The following is a 16,462-nucleotide window of genomic DNA, read 5'->3' on the forward strand; positions in this document are numbered from 1 at the left end:
AATTTCCAGGGGGACTCCTGAGGCTCGATCCCGCCTTTGCGTATATCCAGCCTCCTTCCTCGTGACCTTTGCCACAGGCGGAGTTCCTCATGATGGCTCCTGGCATCTCCCCCTTTTTTATTTCTTAAAACAGCCAGATGCAGCTCAGTCGCGAGCTTTTGAATGTTCTGCTGAAGAATCCTGACAATACAAGAAAGAATGATTTAGAGCACCAACAGCAGCATAACTAAAGATATTAAACAGAATATTTTTTCCAGAAACAGAGAAGGTGTGAAAAAGTTATTAGCTACTCCAGTGGCAGTAAAATCCAGTCAAGAGTATTCCAAGGTCTGTATTTGATTATAAAGTTTCCCTAAGTCCAGGCCAAAGTCAGAGCTGTTCTAAACACCTGAAATATGATTTTTAATTTTTCCCCATTCATAATCTGTCTCGTTTACCTTTAAAGATGTCACACATATCCACCGGTAATCAGCATCGCATGTCAGAGCCATTTTCACTTTTAAAGCCTGTAACTCAGTCCCAATATGCATTATTGCCTCCTCCAAGGCATCTACCCTCATCTCCAAATTTTTATCTATAGCTTCCTGTGTTGCTAGAGTTAGAGAAACATTTTTAGACATGGTATCAACATATTGGGCAGTATGCACTTGTTGAGTCAATGATATTGCTGCCACAGTAACAGAAGTAATTGCGATTATTAAAGCTGCTATTCCCAGGATAAGCAAGCCCACAAACCGTCGCGATCCCATTAAATCCTGCAGTTGTTGTTAATACAGCAAGACCATATAAGGTGGACGTTGTAACACTACAAAGGAGCAAACATTATATTGAGGATTTAAACAAGATTAGAGCATACATTGTTCACAACAACACCACAAAGGAGCAAACATTATATTGAGGGTTTAAACAAGATGAGAGCATACATTGTTCACAAGTTACTATATTAGGTCCACCTCTTTTTTACTGACTGTTTTAGCCCTGATCACTATGTCTGGATTGCAAAATGCCTATTGTGGGTGCACTGGGGAGCAGCTGCAGGCGTCAGCCCAGGGGAGCAGTGTCCCCAGCAGCAGGAGGCAGAACGCCAGCGGCAGGCTGCAGGCTATGGCACCCTTGGCGGGCAGAGGGGCAGGGGTTGTGGACTTGGGCTAGCCGCCTACACCTGGGCTCCGGGCGTTCCCTTCTCGTTGGCAGGGCCGCGCTGGTTTGGACGGCACACCGCGGGCCTGCTTTTCTCTCCAGCCCTCACTCGCCGCACAAACTTCTTCAGCTCTAGGTCGTGGGCTGCAGCGAGGAGGGTGCGGGGTGTGGCTGGTGGCGCGGAGGCGAGAGCTGGCTGTGGGGCGGGGCGAGCGAGTGCGCGCGCTGCGGACCTAGCCTGTCTGGAATCCAAATTGGTGAATCTATGTCCTGTGGAAAAATACAAGCACATTCTCGACTGCTAGTTAATAATGGGTCAGGACCCTTCCATTGTCCGGAGAGGAGGTCCTTCCATTTCACCAACGGCTTTGTATCTTGTTGTTCCGGACAAATCAACATTTAGGTTATTAATTACAAAGAGAGCATGTTGTAAGATCTGATGGGGGGAACTATACTTAAATTCCCCTTCCTTTAATTTTTGAATTTGTATTTTTAATGTTTGGTGTGCTCTATCTACTATAGCTTGTCCCTGGGGATTATAAGGGATGCCCGTGTTAGGTTTTATTTGAAATTTTATACAAAATTTTTGGCATCTGGAATAGGGAACTATTTGTATCTAACAGGGAAAATAACTGGGTGTCTAGATATAAAATTTAACAAAACATTGGAGGGTAAATGATGCAAAAATTTGACCGAAATAGTTTCCTATAGCAATCTGTCAATTTTCATCAAACATTAGAAGAGCATCAAGTTGTTCCTTATTATATGGAACTACAATTTCTGATGGCTCTTTGCCAAATAATTTAATGTTCTGCATTTTCCCTTTAATATCAGAGTAGCTATCAATCTTGGATAAGAAGCCGCTATTTTTGTAGTTTGAGCGGGAAGATGGACCCACTCTAGGGGGCCGTTTTGCCATAAAACCAATTTTTTGTCTGGCTACCCCAGTTACATCTATGGGGGTTTTTATGGCAAAGGAATTGTCAAGCAGTTGTCAATTTAATTTTTTAAATTTTTAAAATTTACATTTTAACAACATAAATTTAGGGATATGTTAATTTAGGTCTAATGTTTAGTTTAGGTCTCTGTATAAATTTAAGTAATAAATGTATAACCTCCTTATCTCATTTTGGTATACAGGTATACAGATATACCTAAATGCAAAATGCATTTATATATGTATTTATATATGGCAACAAGTATAAACTTATTGACATAATCAATATACTTGAATTAATCTTTATAATTAATATATTAATTAATATATATTACAGCAATACAACACATACACAGCTAATACCAACCAACACAAACCAATGTACTGTAATAATACATGTCACACATATATAATTATACAGTATATAGAACATATATCATCACAGCATCAATCCATACCAATTAATATCAGCCACACACACATTATATTACTGTAATATATATTTAATTATACAGTATATATAATATGCATATGTAGTATACATATTAATTTATATACAAATTAATTAAGTATAGATCTATAAATAGAATTAGGTATACCTTTATTATATTTTATTTATACCCATACCTAATTAGGCAAACTGTAATTAGGCAAATATATTTATATTATGTATTTATAACAATATATAAAGTATTGTTAATTGTACCGCCTGTTGATAACTAAGAAATTGAGAAAACCCTTCTCTGAGTATCTCTTTATTTGAGATAGCACGTCCCTCCCCCATAGGGTAAAGGGGAGCGTAGGAACTACGTAGGGTTGGAAAGTTCCACAGGTATCCTTAAACTGCCAATCTAACATTTTTGAACTTTTAACTACTGTGGGGGCTTGAGGGCAAATGAAACAAAATTTGACCCCTAAAATCTATCAAGGCAACTTGCCAATCATCACTATTTTGTAAAAGACTTGTAGTTGATCCCTATTGAATGGAATTATTATATTTGTTACTTTTTTTCTAAAAAGTTCCACACTTCTTTTTTATTCTTTTTATAATTAATTGTGCCACCAAGCTGGGATAAGATAAAACTATTTTTCTTGGGGTCACTGGTAGATGGAACCAATGGGACTTTTTGTCACAAGCACCCTGTAGGTGTATGTTTTTGTGGCAAGAATAATTTAATCTCATCTTTTGGTAATATTAATCTTAATTAACTGATCATTTAAAGTCTCGTCTACTTTAACAAGAGCAGACTCTGTCTCATTAGCCAACTTTTTTTTAGAACTGGAATTAGGATCGCTTTTTAAACAATCAAACAAAGGCTTTAAATCTGCAGTAGTCAGTTTTAAATGTGGGCATATCCAATTAATGTCCCCTAATAATTTTTGGAAATCATTTAAAGTTAGTAAACAATCTCTCCACAGCTTCAAAGGGGCATTATCAGTTTTCAAAACTTTTGGCAGACCTAAATATGAGAAGCAAGTAAAGAGGTGTTGCACATCTTTATAAGCTTCTCCAGTTATTGTTTTGTAACCTAAATCTGGTCTATAGCTTTTTAGATGACAAGCAACCATCTAATCTTTGCTTGAATACCTCCAGCAACGGGGAACTCACTACCCTTCAAGGTTTTAAACTCTCCCTCACCTTTTTCTCTACAGCATTCCCACCCTGCATACCACTTTATCTAATCCCACCAACTCATTTTCAGTAGTATGTATGGGCCAGGAACTGGGCCAGTCTTTCCCAGCAATGTTAAGAGAGGTCTGTTCCTGTGTCTAATAGCCCTGACATTTTATTTTCTTGAATTAAAAAAAATTTTTTTTAAGGCCTAGAAGCTGTAATTTCCTGTACCCAAAAAGCTAGATCACTAGATCCAAATCTTCTGGGGCCCCTAGCTTGAGAAGTTAAGGTTTTTCTTGTCTGATAGTAAGGTAAAAGCAAAAACTGTGTTATTCTTTGACCTTTATTAATTTGCACAGTTTTAGTAGGCGGTGAGATCAAAACTTTAATTTCTCAATATAATCAGAATCTACTACACCATGCACCACCGAAATTTTTTGAAAAGAAAGTGAGCTATGCCCTAGCACAAGTCCTACAATGCCCTCAGGTAGGGGGTCAGCCACTCCCATTGGAATTGGAGTAACCGGCATGTCAGCTGTTAATATTGTTGCTAAATCCCCTTACCTTTCTGCTTTTCTCTTAGCCTGGGTGAGACCCCCCTCAGGGGTTTTCTCCAAGGAGCACTCTCTGCATATTGTGCACGCAGTCTGTTTTAAAAGCTCCACTGCTCAAAAAACTTTTTATCTTCCTCAGTCTTAGGCAGCACTTAGAGAGGCTTTGGGGGCAAAGTGGGGAACTCTTGGGCCCTGGAAGGCACAAACGGAGGCAGCAGCGATCGCCTTAAATCAAAAAGTGGTGGATAGGTTTTTAAAGGTTTGTGCAGAGGGGGAGGGAGCTCGCCAGGGCACCTGGCCACAGTGTCCTGTAAGTCCTCTCCTCTCTCCTCTGCTGATTTTCTCTTCTTTCTTCTCTTTCAATCTTTCTCCAGTTTTCTTTCCCTCACTCTATCTTCTTTTGTTCCTCTTCTCTTTTACTTTCTATCATTTCCTTCTTGTTTCCATCTTTCATTCTCCATTCTTCCTTCTTACTGTCTCTCTCTCTCTCCCTCTCTTCCTGCCTTTCTCACTTTTCTCTCCCCCTTCCTTTTTCGCTAGGAGCTGGAAAGTGACATCTGCTCCAGCAGGCCACACAGTCCAAGGAGGGATCCTGCTAGTCTCAGGAGCCCTGGAAGCCTGATGCCAAGACTCTCCTTTACATCACTCATCCTCTTTACTTATCCTGTCCCTGATTCTGGATCAGTCTTGCCACACAGTGGGTGTTTAATAAATAGCTGTTGATTTTCCTTTGGGTACCTGTTTTATTCTTTTAGGCATGTGTGTGCATGCTAAGTCACTTCAGTCATGTCTGACTCTGTGCCCTATGGATGTAGCTCACCAGGCTCCTCTGTCCATGGGATTCTCCAGGCAAGAATGCTGGATTGGGTTGCCATTTCCTCCTCCAGGGGATCTGCTCGACCCAGGGATCGAACCTGCATCTCTTATGTCTCCTGCATTGGCAGGTGGTTTGTTTAACACCAGTGCCACTGGGAAGCTTCTTTATTCTTTCAGGCCTCTCCATGTAAATGGGGCACATAGCTACCAACAATCATGGGTCATGTCCTTATAACTCCCTCACTAGAAAGGAAAGGGAAGTTTTCTCCTTTCTAACTCCAGGAGAAACAAAAACAAAAACAAAAAAAGAACAGCAACAAAAATATCCTCAAGGAAGAAAGCCAATTGGCCTAACATGGGCCTTCACTTTATCTCTGGGCCAAACCCTTTGAACAGAGACGTAGCATACTATTATTGGCTAGATTTGAATGAGATGTCCATTCCTGACGTTATGGAGGTGGATATATTATGGGACAGTGGAGTGACAATGAAATTTTAACCATATTCAGACTATGGCTACTCACTGGAGTGTGTTTATATTGTGAATCCCTTTTGTCTTGATAGAAAAATACTTGAAGACCAGCACTGTCTCAGCTGAACCATTTTAGTACTGCTCTTATATCTGCTGCAGATTTAATGCTTGATGCTTTGACTATTTGACAGAGATACCATAGATCATTTAATAATTTATAGTTCCGTTCAGTTCAGTCGCTCAGTCGTGTTCGACTCTTTGCAACCCCATGAATCACAGCATGCCAGGCCTGCCTGTCGATCACCAACTACTGGAGTCTACCCAAACCCATGTCCATCGAGTCGGTGATGCCATCCAGCCATCTCATCCTCTGTTGTCCCCTTCTCCTCCTGCCCCCAATCCTTCCCAGCATTAGGGTCTTTTTCAATGAGTCAACTCTTCGCATGAGGTGGCCAACATATTGGAGTTTCAGCTTCAACATCAGTTTTCACACAGTTATAAATTTGCATCATATGTCCCTGAGGTTTGGGAATGAATCAAGTCTGACAAGATTGAATCCCTTGTTAGAAGCTGTCTCATCATTTCCACTAGAATCAATGGCTGGCTGCATTAACTCAGCATAATGTATTCAGTGTTCATCCATGTTATAGCATGCATCAGTATTTTATAAAATGCCAAATAATATTCCAAAGCCCATAATACCATGTTTTATTTGTCCATTTATCAGTTTATGTACCCTTGGATTGCCCTGCCTCCAATACATTTTTTCCTTTTATGAATAGTGCCACTATGACATTCATATGTAAGTTTTCATGTGTACATGGGCTTCATTTATCTGCCTAGGAGTAGGATTGCTGGATTATGTGGTAACTTTGTGGCTGTACCCCCTTACGTTCCCACTAGCAATGTATGAGATTTCCAATTTCTCTACATCCTTTCCAACACTTGTTATTATTGCCTTCAGTTATAGTACTGAATATTTAAGATCAGAAAACACATGCAGATATAGACCTTAATACATCTTCTCTGTTTGTAAGCTCCACGCATGGCTTTGTGGTCATGTAGCTAAACATGAATGGAATGGATGCAATTTTCATTCCAGTGAATGGAAATCTTTTTGTTTGTATGTTGCTTTAGGTTTTAAAAAGTACATTTACACATTATGAGACTCACAATAAACCTACAGGGAGTACAAAGAGTGGCAATTTCCCATTTTAGACCTTAGATGGGCTAGGTCAGAAAGGTTCAGTAATAAGTGAAGCATCTAAAGCTCTGGTCCCCTGGCTTCATGTTGAGCCTTCTCTACACAGTTCAATGCTGGATTTTAATATCTCTTCTAAGTATCATATTAATGTTCAGAAAAGAATGCTGAGAAGTTTCAAAAGATCTTAGTTAAAAGCCAAAAAGACAGCAGAGGCTGAAGGGACAGAGTGTATTTGACAGTGTGGAGATGCTAATTATGGTTCTGAGATAGTTTTGGGGACTGGGGAGAACAGTCTGGGGAAGCCTGATAAGGGAAGTCAATAGGCTTCCAACTTCAGCCAGAGATTTAAGAGGACTGTAAATCAGGTGAAGTTGGGTTATGTAAACTGCAGATTGCATTATCTCAGAAAGAGCTAATGCCAGAAAGTAGGTAATTGTTACACATTTCAGCTCTGTTTTCATTTTTTTGCAACAGAAGATTTTAAACATGCATGGAATATCAAAAAATAGTATAATAAATCCTCACAATGCCCATTGATAGAACATAATCAACATTCTGTCATTCTTACAAGTTGACTTATAAAAATATTTGAATACATTAAGGCTTTCCTTAAAATCATTTTCCCTCCAGCTTTATTGAGGTATAAATGACAATTAAAATGTAAATATTGAAAAAATAAATAAATAAAAAACAAAAAAAAAAACAAAAAAAATGTAAATATTGAAGATACAACCTAATGACTTGATACACATATATGCTCAGTTGCTAAGTCGCGTCTGACTCTTTGCAACCTATGGACTATAAAAACTACTCACCACAGCCAAGGCAATCAACATAGCAGTCAATTCACACCTTAACCATTTTCCTTTTTTGTTTTTAATGTTGAGAACTTCCAAGATCTCTTCTCATAGAAAATTGAAATTTCACAGTACATAATTGTTGACTGGAGCCACATTTCTGTATACCAGTTCTCCAGAACTTACTTGTGTTTTGTAATTGAAGCCTAAAGTCATTATTAAAAAGGGAAATTATCAAAGAATAGCAACATGATCTTGTGATAAGCTCCACAAATTTTGACCTTTCTTCATTTAGGGTGGAAGGGAAGAAAACTGCTGAGCTGGTAAGATGGCCACACAAATAGCTACATACTTATGGGTAGGAGCCCAACATTTTGTTCATTCAGTCCTGCAGTCATTCATTCACTCAAATAACACATTCTAGGCAGTTTTGATGCTCACTGTCCATCCACCAGTGAGACAGTCATGCTGGACTTGGGCTTGAGTCCAAATCAGGAGTCATCATTTAATACATCTTTGAAGACTGTGGATCAGTGCTGTCCTTGAGCCTCATCTTTCTCATCCATAAAATAGGGATAATACATTGTTGAATAGGGTGTTGTTACAGTTAAAAGTAAGGGGAGTTCCCCAGAAATATGCATGACCTGTGTTCTGTAACATATGCCACTGTTACTTGTCTAGGCCCTGAGCTCATGATGAAAGAAATCATGCGACAGCCTCTCTCCCTTCAGATTTCCCTTTCCCAGTCTAAGAGGGCAGCAACAAGCTCACAGAGGTTCCCTGCACAATGCAGCATGTAAGATGCCAGAAAGCTGCCCCCATTAACACCATGCATTCATCTTCCAAAATCATCTGAGTTCCTCTGACTTTGTTACTTTTCATTAGGTCTTGCAGCTCTACAAACATAATCTGTGCTAAAAACCCTGTTGTTGTCCGAGGTCAAAAAATCTGTTGGAGTTTGGAGCAAAGAAAGGTTTATTGAAAGAGTCAAGCAAGGAGTTCATGCTCAAAAAAATCCAAACTCCCTGATGGATTTCAGGGGAGAGTTTTTGCAGGGAAGGTGAGGGAGAAAGTGCAGTATAGGTGATCACCTCCATCATTATTCTCTGATTGGTTGATGATGAGGTAACAGGGTCATGTCATGGGGTTTAACATCTTCAGTCCTCAGGCTCCAGCTGGTGTGGGGGCTCCCTGCTCGTGGTCGTCATGCAGTTAACTTCTTCCATCTGGTGAGGGTTTTAGTATCTGTAGAATAACTCAGGAATGTGCATCAGACACTGTCATCTATATGATCTAAATCCTTCAGGGACTAAAGATTTTGTGATTGCTATATGGCTGATCTATTGTTTAATATTTTGTTGTTGTTGTTACTACACATTCACATTCTTTCAATCATTAATTCTTGAGCCAGCCTTCTGTGGTTCAGAGGAGGCCTGGGAGATTAAAGCTTTTCTCCAAGCAAGAGGGGCTTCCCAGGTGGTTCAGTGGTAAAGAATCCACCTGCCAATACAAAGAGAAGCAGGATGCAGGCTAGATTCATGGTTCAGGAAGATCCCCTGGAGGAGGAAATGGCAACCCACTCCAGTATTCTTGCCTAGATAATCCCATGGACAGAGGAGTCTGGTGGGCTACAGTCCATGTGGTCGCAAAGAGTCGGACAGGGCTGAGTGACTGAGCACAACATGCACAAACAGTAGGCAGGCAGAGGGCATGGGGTGGGGTGGGATCTATCTCAGGAAGGTCCCACAAGGTCCTTGCTCCATAACAGCTTGACACCCTCCTGTAGCACCCTTATTTGGTCTTGATGAGGGCAGAGTGCCCAGAGCGCAGACTGCTATCTCCTTGTGCCAGCTTTCTCCTGGTCTTCACCACAGCTAAGGGGCGGTTCTCATGTAGCCTGCCCCTCCCTCTCCTTCTTCTGGGTGGGGGCCTGGGCTCAGGGCGCGCCCTTTGGTAGCATTTGCAGCCCGGTGCCCAAACGTAGGCGCCTCTGTCCCGTGCCTTGGGTGCCGCACTTTCCCTAAGTGGCTCCATCAAGTGCGCCTGCAGCCTCGCCTCAACAACTGCGCGGCCCCGGGCAGAGTCCGCCTGGCTGCCCCTTGGTCCTGCTGCCCCCACCGCTCCCGACTCCAGGCCCCAGGGGCAGAGGCGCGGGCGGCCCCCCGGTGCTCCACTCCTTGAAGCAGGTAGTTCTGTCTCCCCAAGAGAGGACCGCGCTGTGTCTGAGCCTCAGCCTCCTCGCCGGCGCCTCCAGGAGCAGCTCCATCACCAGAGCAGCGTGACCCAGGCCCGCGGCAGCCCCCGCCGGCAAGATGCGGAAGCCCAACCCTCTGCACGACGCGAACTTCTGCTCGCGCCTGTTCTTCTGGTGAGAGCCCGCCTGGGCTGTGACACCTCCGCCGTCGTGGGGCGGGTGCTTGACGCCGCCGCTGAGCTTTTGGGGACCGAGGAGAGGGGTGGTCGGGGCGAGGGAGAGCTTTGCGAGGGCGCCCTGGGCACCTGGCTGCTTGTAGCCCCTGGGGCCACGTGGTCCCTGGCATCTGGGGAGCCCGGGAGAGGGAATTCGCGGTGGGGCTCCCTGACTTGTAGCTCGCTACCCCACCAGCAAACTCCTTAGGCCCTAGTAGGAGGGGGAAGCGGGTAAAATAGGTGGGGCGGCGAGTGAAGCAGGAGGCAGGGAAGCTGAGAACCCAGGCTGCCCAAGGAGTCTCCCGCCAAGCAGGAGAAGGACTGGACCACCCACTCCAACCCCTGCCGCCCACACACCCAATACCACACAGCCACACTCCATTCTTGGCCGGCTTCCCCAGTACTGCTCAAGAATTCGCAGTTCTGAACTAAAGCGGCATCCTTATTTTTCCCCTAAGCAAGCAGTTTATGAACAGCTTCCTTTATCCAGTTAGTGCCCTGCACTGTTCTCATCGTCCAAGAACGTCCCCATTTTCCCCATATTCCTTAGGTGACAGCTGAGTTCCGCCTGCACCGGGCTCCCTCGTCACTGTGCCTATGACAATGTCTCCCTTCCTCCCTCCCTCTCTCCCTGTACATCTCTCACTGCATTTCCTGGTATCTATTTGTGACAAGTTTCATATGTGTAAAAACACTTGTTTTTAATGTAATGAATGGGAATACTATTCTTGAACACATTTTGCTTTTGCCTGGGACACACAGCCAGGACTGAAGTATGTATTTGAACGGCCCCTTTCTCTACTGTGAATATCTCCACTTCCACATTTAAGGACCAAACCTTGGGGATGTGGTCCCTGAAACCCGTGGGGTCTTATGCAGATCTTTAGCCTTCAGAGAAGCAGTGCATGGTCTTGATGCAGGTGGTCCTGCCCAGGAGTCATGTGGTCCTGAAACCGCTGAAGGGTCCCTGAACTGTGAGGAAACACCAATGAAAAATGCTGCAGAGAGCTGAAGCTCTTACCTGAAGTCTTCATCTAATAGCTGGGACCTTTATTTTTGGGGGCTCCAAAATCACTGAGGATGGTGATTGCAGCCATGAAATTAAAAGACGCTTACTCCTTGGAAGGAAAGTTATGACCGGCATACACACTGAGGAAACCAGAAGGGAAAGAGACACGTGTACCCCAGTGTTCATCGCAGCACTGTTTATAATAGCCAGGACATGGAAGCAACCTAGATGTCCATCAGCAGATGAATGGATAAGCAAGCTGTGGTACATATACACAATGGAGTATTACTCAGCCATTAAAAAGAATACATTTGAATCAGTTCTAATGAGGTGGGTGAAACTGGAGCCTATTATACAGAGTGAAGTAAGCCAGAAAGAAAAACACCAATACAGTATACTAACGCATATATATGGAATTTAGAAAGATGGTAACAATAACCCTGTGTACGAGACAGCAAAAGAGACACTGATGTATAGAACAGTCTTATGGACTCTGTGGGAGAGGGAGAGGGTGGGAAGATTTGGAGAATGGCATTGAAACATGTAAAATATCATGTATGAAATGAGTTGCCAGTCCAGGTTCGATGCACGATATTGGATGCTTGGGGCTAGTGCACTGGGACAACCCTAGATAGCATATTCAAAAGCAGAGACATTACTTTGCTAACAAAGGTCCATCTAGTCAAGGCTATGGTTTTTCCAGTAGTCATGTATGGATGTGAGAGTTGGACTGTGAAGAAAGCTGAGCACCAAAGAATTGATGCTTTTGAACTGTGGTGTTGGAGAAGACTCTTGAGAGTCCCTTGGACTGCAAGGAGATCCAACCAGTCCATCTTAAAGGAGATCAGTCCTGGGTGTTCATTGGAAGGACTGATACTAAAGCTGAAACTCCAATACTTTATTTTGGCCACCTCATGAGAAGAGTTGACTCATTGGAAAAGACCCTGATGCTGTGAGGGATTGGGGGCAAGAGGAGAAGGGGATGACAGAGGATGAGATGGCTGGATGGCATCACCAACTCGATGGGCATGAGTTTGAGTAAACTCTGGGAGTTGGTGATGGACAGGGAGGCCTGGTGTGCTGTGATTCATGGGGTTGCAAAGAGTCGGACACGACTGAGCAACTGAACTGAACTGAACTAACTAGGCAGGCCTGAACCTCTGGATTTTAATCACTCTTTGGTGATTATTAGGTCTTTTGTTTCTGGAACCTAGCTCCAGGGAATGGGAGCTCCTATGCTTGTTCTGATAGTGGTATATTCAGTGTATAGTTACCTCTCTTGGTCATTTGGTGGCCCTTAAGGAAAGAGGGGCCTAGAAGAAGGAATGTGGGTGTGGTTACTCTAAATAATACTGAAATAGTCAAACATCTGCTTAAGGCAGGGCAAAAAACTCTCCAGGCACCTTCTGTCTGTGGATTTTCAAAATGTGTGTGTGGAAATGAGAAGATAAAGACTTCTCATTGATCTTGGTAGACACCCATTTCCAGTTTTCCTGCTGGAAGGAGAGAAGCTATTACCTCTTATTTCACACTTGAAGTTGCTGAAGCAGAGAGGTTGAGTGAGTTGTCTGCCAACACACAGCTAGAAAGTGAAAGAGTTGGACCCCAAATCAGGCAATCTGGCTCCCTGTGTATGTAACTGGTGTATCGAGTAGGTTCTATTTGTGTACTTGTTTGTAAATGCACAAAGAAGCTGATTCCAAACACACCTTTGGTCTTATTGGCACGAGTCTCTCAAGGCAAGTTCTTAAAGTTCTTGCTGTTGGAGATGATGCATGTGAAACATCTCTATAATCAAGCTTTAGGGCGGCTCTTCTCAGAGCTTTCAGACCTGCTCATCCTCATCACCTGGGAGTTTGTTAGAAATACAAATCCCCCCCCCGCCCCCCAACCCCTCCACCCCTCCCCCGGCTCCCCCCACCCCCCCCAACCCCCGCCCCTGCACTCTTTCTAGACCAATTGTGTAAAGTTATAAATTCTGGGGGTGGGGGTTAAAGAAGCTCCAGGTGATTCTGATGGAAGGTTGAGACTGGCTTCTGCTTTCAGCCACCCCTCCCACTGGCATTACTACTTCAATGTTAACTTTTAAAAGGAGTCCAGACTTTGTGAAGTTAGTTGTTGAACACAATTTCCAGCCTGTATGTAAAGTCTGAGGTACCCTCGTGATTTTCTTGTGTTCCCCACTGGCTGCCCTGGGGAAAGCTGACATGAGCCCAGGCAAAAAGTACTGCCCAGAGACAAAGTCCACCTTGTAGAGAAAAACTGAGTTTTCATCTTCTCATTGGGTGTTTGCTTTTCTTCTCATATTTCACCTGCTTTCTAAACTTGCAAATGATGCCAGTAACTAGCTTCTTGTCTTTATACAAATGACCTCACTGGAGTTTTAGTGTTTTCACAGCATGGGTGGGACTTAGGGTCAAAGAGAAGGCATACGTTATGGCTATAGGTAATTATTGTGGATTTTAGAAATTTCTGCAATAAAATTAAAACTATAGAAGAAGAAGTGAATAAAAGTTTATTTCTATTAGCCACGTACACTCACTGATAATTTGGCTGTTTCTTAGAATAACTGGTGAAAGCCGAATTTTGTTCCATCAGGTTTGCCCTCTTAAAAACTGCTTGTGTGTTTATTTCATTGCTATTTGTGAGTACCTGAATTACATTTCTAATGGGACTGAGGTTAAAAATGTCAAACAGTTATTTATTTATTGTTGTCCACGCTGGGTCATCATTGCTGCTCTCATGCTTTTCTCTAGTTGTGTGGTGACGGGTGGCTCCTCCCTAGTTGTGGTGCAGGGGCTTCTCTTCTTTTGGAGCACAGGCTCCAGGGTGAGTGGGCATCAATAGTTGTGGCTCATGGGCTTAGTTGCTCCGTGCCACATGGAATCTTCCTGGACCAGGAATCAAACCTGTGTTCCCTGGATTAGCAGATGGATTCTTAACTACTGGACCATCAGGGAAGTCCAATATCAGTTTTAATAAGAATTTATTTGATTTTTAGAGTTGGAACTTTATTGACTATTTGTCTTTCTTTGAATTGTCTCTTTCTTTGAATTGTCTCTTCATAGACATTTTTTCCTATGAGGCATTTTTATATTTGAATAATTTGCAATAGCACATATAATACTTTTTCAGACTTTCCTTTATTCTTTAGAGGTTTTAAATTAGATATAATTAATTATATTGAACTTTCCTTTTTAGCTTCTCCTATTGCTTTTGTAATATGTCTTTTTTAAAATCCTAGCATCCTCTGTATCTCTGTAAGCATTCTATTTTGGCTGTCTTTTCTTATTTAATTTCTAACAATAAACTATATATATATTTATATATATTATATATATATAAAACATATATATATTTATATATATTTTATATATATAAAACAACTATATATATATATATATATTAGGATTTGGTATAAGATAGACCTCATTTTCCCAAACAGCCCATATTGCTATCATGGTTTGTTGATGACTCTTCCTTTTTCCCATTATTGAAAGTCAGTGGCACAATTTTTGAACCATGCCCAGTCTGTTGAGACTCTCCCTGGCAATGTTCCCACTGTCCTGCACTGCAGCCTTGGGGATGTGCTCTGCATTTCTCCCCCCACCCCCCCATCCCAGAAGCAGCAGGTTGGGGGTTAGTGCAGAACATATCCCCAGAGATGAGGGTGGAGTGGGGTCTTGGACCAGATGCATTTGGCCATCAGGGAATGGTTGCATCCTTACTCCACTGACACTGGCCACATCTCAGTCAGTAAACTGTCCCCTTGCAAAGGGAGTGTGGGTGTGGAAACTGCCACTAGCATCAAGTCAGACTCTCCAGAGACTCTTGTCAGAGAAGCTGATGACATGAGGGGGGATGTGAACTGGCCTAGTGCTGAGATGGTTTAGGAAGGTTGGTGCTGTTAGGCCCTCAGTAACTAATGATTGTGAATACCTAGAAATGTTTAATTTCAAGCTAGGATTCTTTGCACCATTTCCAGAATACCACTTGTTCCTCATTAACAGTGAGAGATCCACATGTTGTAGGTGGAAGCTGGGTGAGCTCTGCCAGGTGCTTTTTCTGGTCTTGACCTGTTTCCTGTAAGCATTTAGTTTGTTGAGTTTTGGTAATTTTATACAATAACTACAGTCTCAAGCAAGGTGTAGAACATCTCAGAGGTGTGGTGTGTCCTTGTGGAAAACTAATCTGCCTAAAAATTTTATCTCTTGTAGTTTTTTCTTGATTTTTTGGGATCTTGATCATCCTACCTCATCATCCTGAGAGGTGTCAATTAGAGTCCATTCAGATATGTCAAGGGAATAAGTTGCCTGAGTCTTCCAGGGGTCCCCCAAACATATTGACCCCCTTTCTCTCTGTTGACATGAAACAAAGATGGTATCAGATATTTCTCTGGCAAAGATAGGCTTATGGGATCAGCAGAGAATTATAGTTTGAGGTTTACAACTATGGAGAGCTACATGCAAGTCTTCAAAGGGCCAGGGAAAGAGATCACTATTATAGAGGGGAAAGGAAGTTGGCAGGTCTGTTAAACAAAGATTCCACGGCGTTTCACTGACTGTTTGCCAGGAAAGAAGCAGAGTCTTTGTTCTTCCTGTTGGGCTCTGTCACTGTAACCTCATCTGTCAAAGTCATCAGAGATTTTCTTCTGGGGCCCAGTGGGATTCCTCAGGGTCTCTGTCGTGGTGACAGCTGCTCTTTTTCTGGTGAGACGTTGTCCTGTTAGAGCAACACTGTCTTCTCAGGTGATGCCCTCAGCAGCCTTGGGAGGTGTATCTCCACATGTTCTCCTCAGTTTCCAGAGGCCAATACTGAGATGTTATGTGGCTAGTTTGTGGTCATTCAACCAGAAAGTGACAAAGTCTAGACTCTAACACAGGAAGATTTCCAACTGAGGCACATCATGTGCAATTTTTTTCTCATTACATTTTTTTAAATTGTGGAAAAATGCACAAAACATAAAATTTACCATCTTGACCATATTTAAGCATATGGTTTAGCATTGTTAAGGACATTCATGTAATTTTGCAAACAATTTCCAGAACTCTTTTATTCCTGCACTAGTGTGGGAGAAAGTGTCATCATCTGGGCACTTCCCAGTGCTAATTCTGAGTGTTTTCTGTGGGGAACGACTGTAGGGAAAATGGCCTAACATGTTTCAAACCTGTTTAGTGGTAAAGCTCACAGACTTATACTTTTGTTTTGGAAGGAAATTGAGACATAGTAAGACATAGTAAGGGTCACTGGGATGCTGACCTGGAGTGGAGAAGTGGAGGAGGGGGCACAACTGAGGCCCTGGGTCCTCAGGGCCACTGTTGGGATTAGGATCCAATCTTCTGTCTCCTGGATTGGGGTTCTTTGGAGGTGCCAACCTACCAGAGTTTGTAAAAGCTGAAGCCCAGTTTCTCTTATTGCTTCTTTAATGATTCATGGACATTCATGCATTCAATAAATAATTCTTGAGCATCAATTCTGTATACATACTGTGCTTGGAATAATGGAATAA

General features: G+C 42.6%; 1 protein-coding gene and 1 long non-coding RNA gene across 2 annotated transcripts in view; both read left to right on the top strand.

The window, feature by feature from the left end:
• LOC123328963 overlaps positions 1–4,974 on the top strand; it is a 47,819-nt gene extending 42,845 nt beyond the window's left edge. Inside the window, exon 3 of the long non-coding RNA XR_006544000.2 lies at positions 4,787–4,974. This is a non-coding gene — a long non-coding RNA (uncharacterized LOC123328963). The remainder of the gene's footprint in view (positions 1–4,786) is intronic.
• Positions 4,975–7,452: 2,478 nt separating this feature from the next.
• The window catches only part of LOC102415544 (ATP-binding cassette sub-family C member 4), a 224,710-nt gene continuing 215,700 nt past the window's right edge, over positions 7,453–16,462 (top strand). The window contains exon 1 of the mRNA XM_045162438.1: positions 7,453–9,903. Within this exon, the coding sequence (XP_045018373.1) occupies positions 9,848–9,903 (56 nt within the window). The 5' untranslated portion in view covers positions 7,453–9,847. The remainder of the gene's footprint in view (positions 9,904–16,462) is intronic.

This window comes from Bubalus bubalis, chromosome 13 (assembly GCF_019923935.1).
Source record: "Bubalus bubalis isolate 160015118507 breed Murrah chromosome 13, NDDB_SH_1, whole genome shotgun sequence".
Taxonomy (NCBI): Eukaryota; Metazoa; Chordata; class Mammalia; order Artiodactyla; family Bovidae; genus Bubalus; species Bubalus bubalis.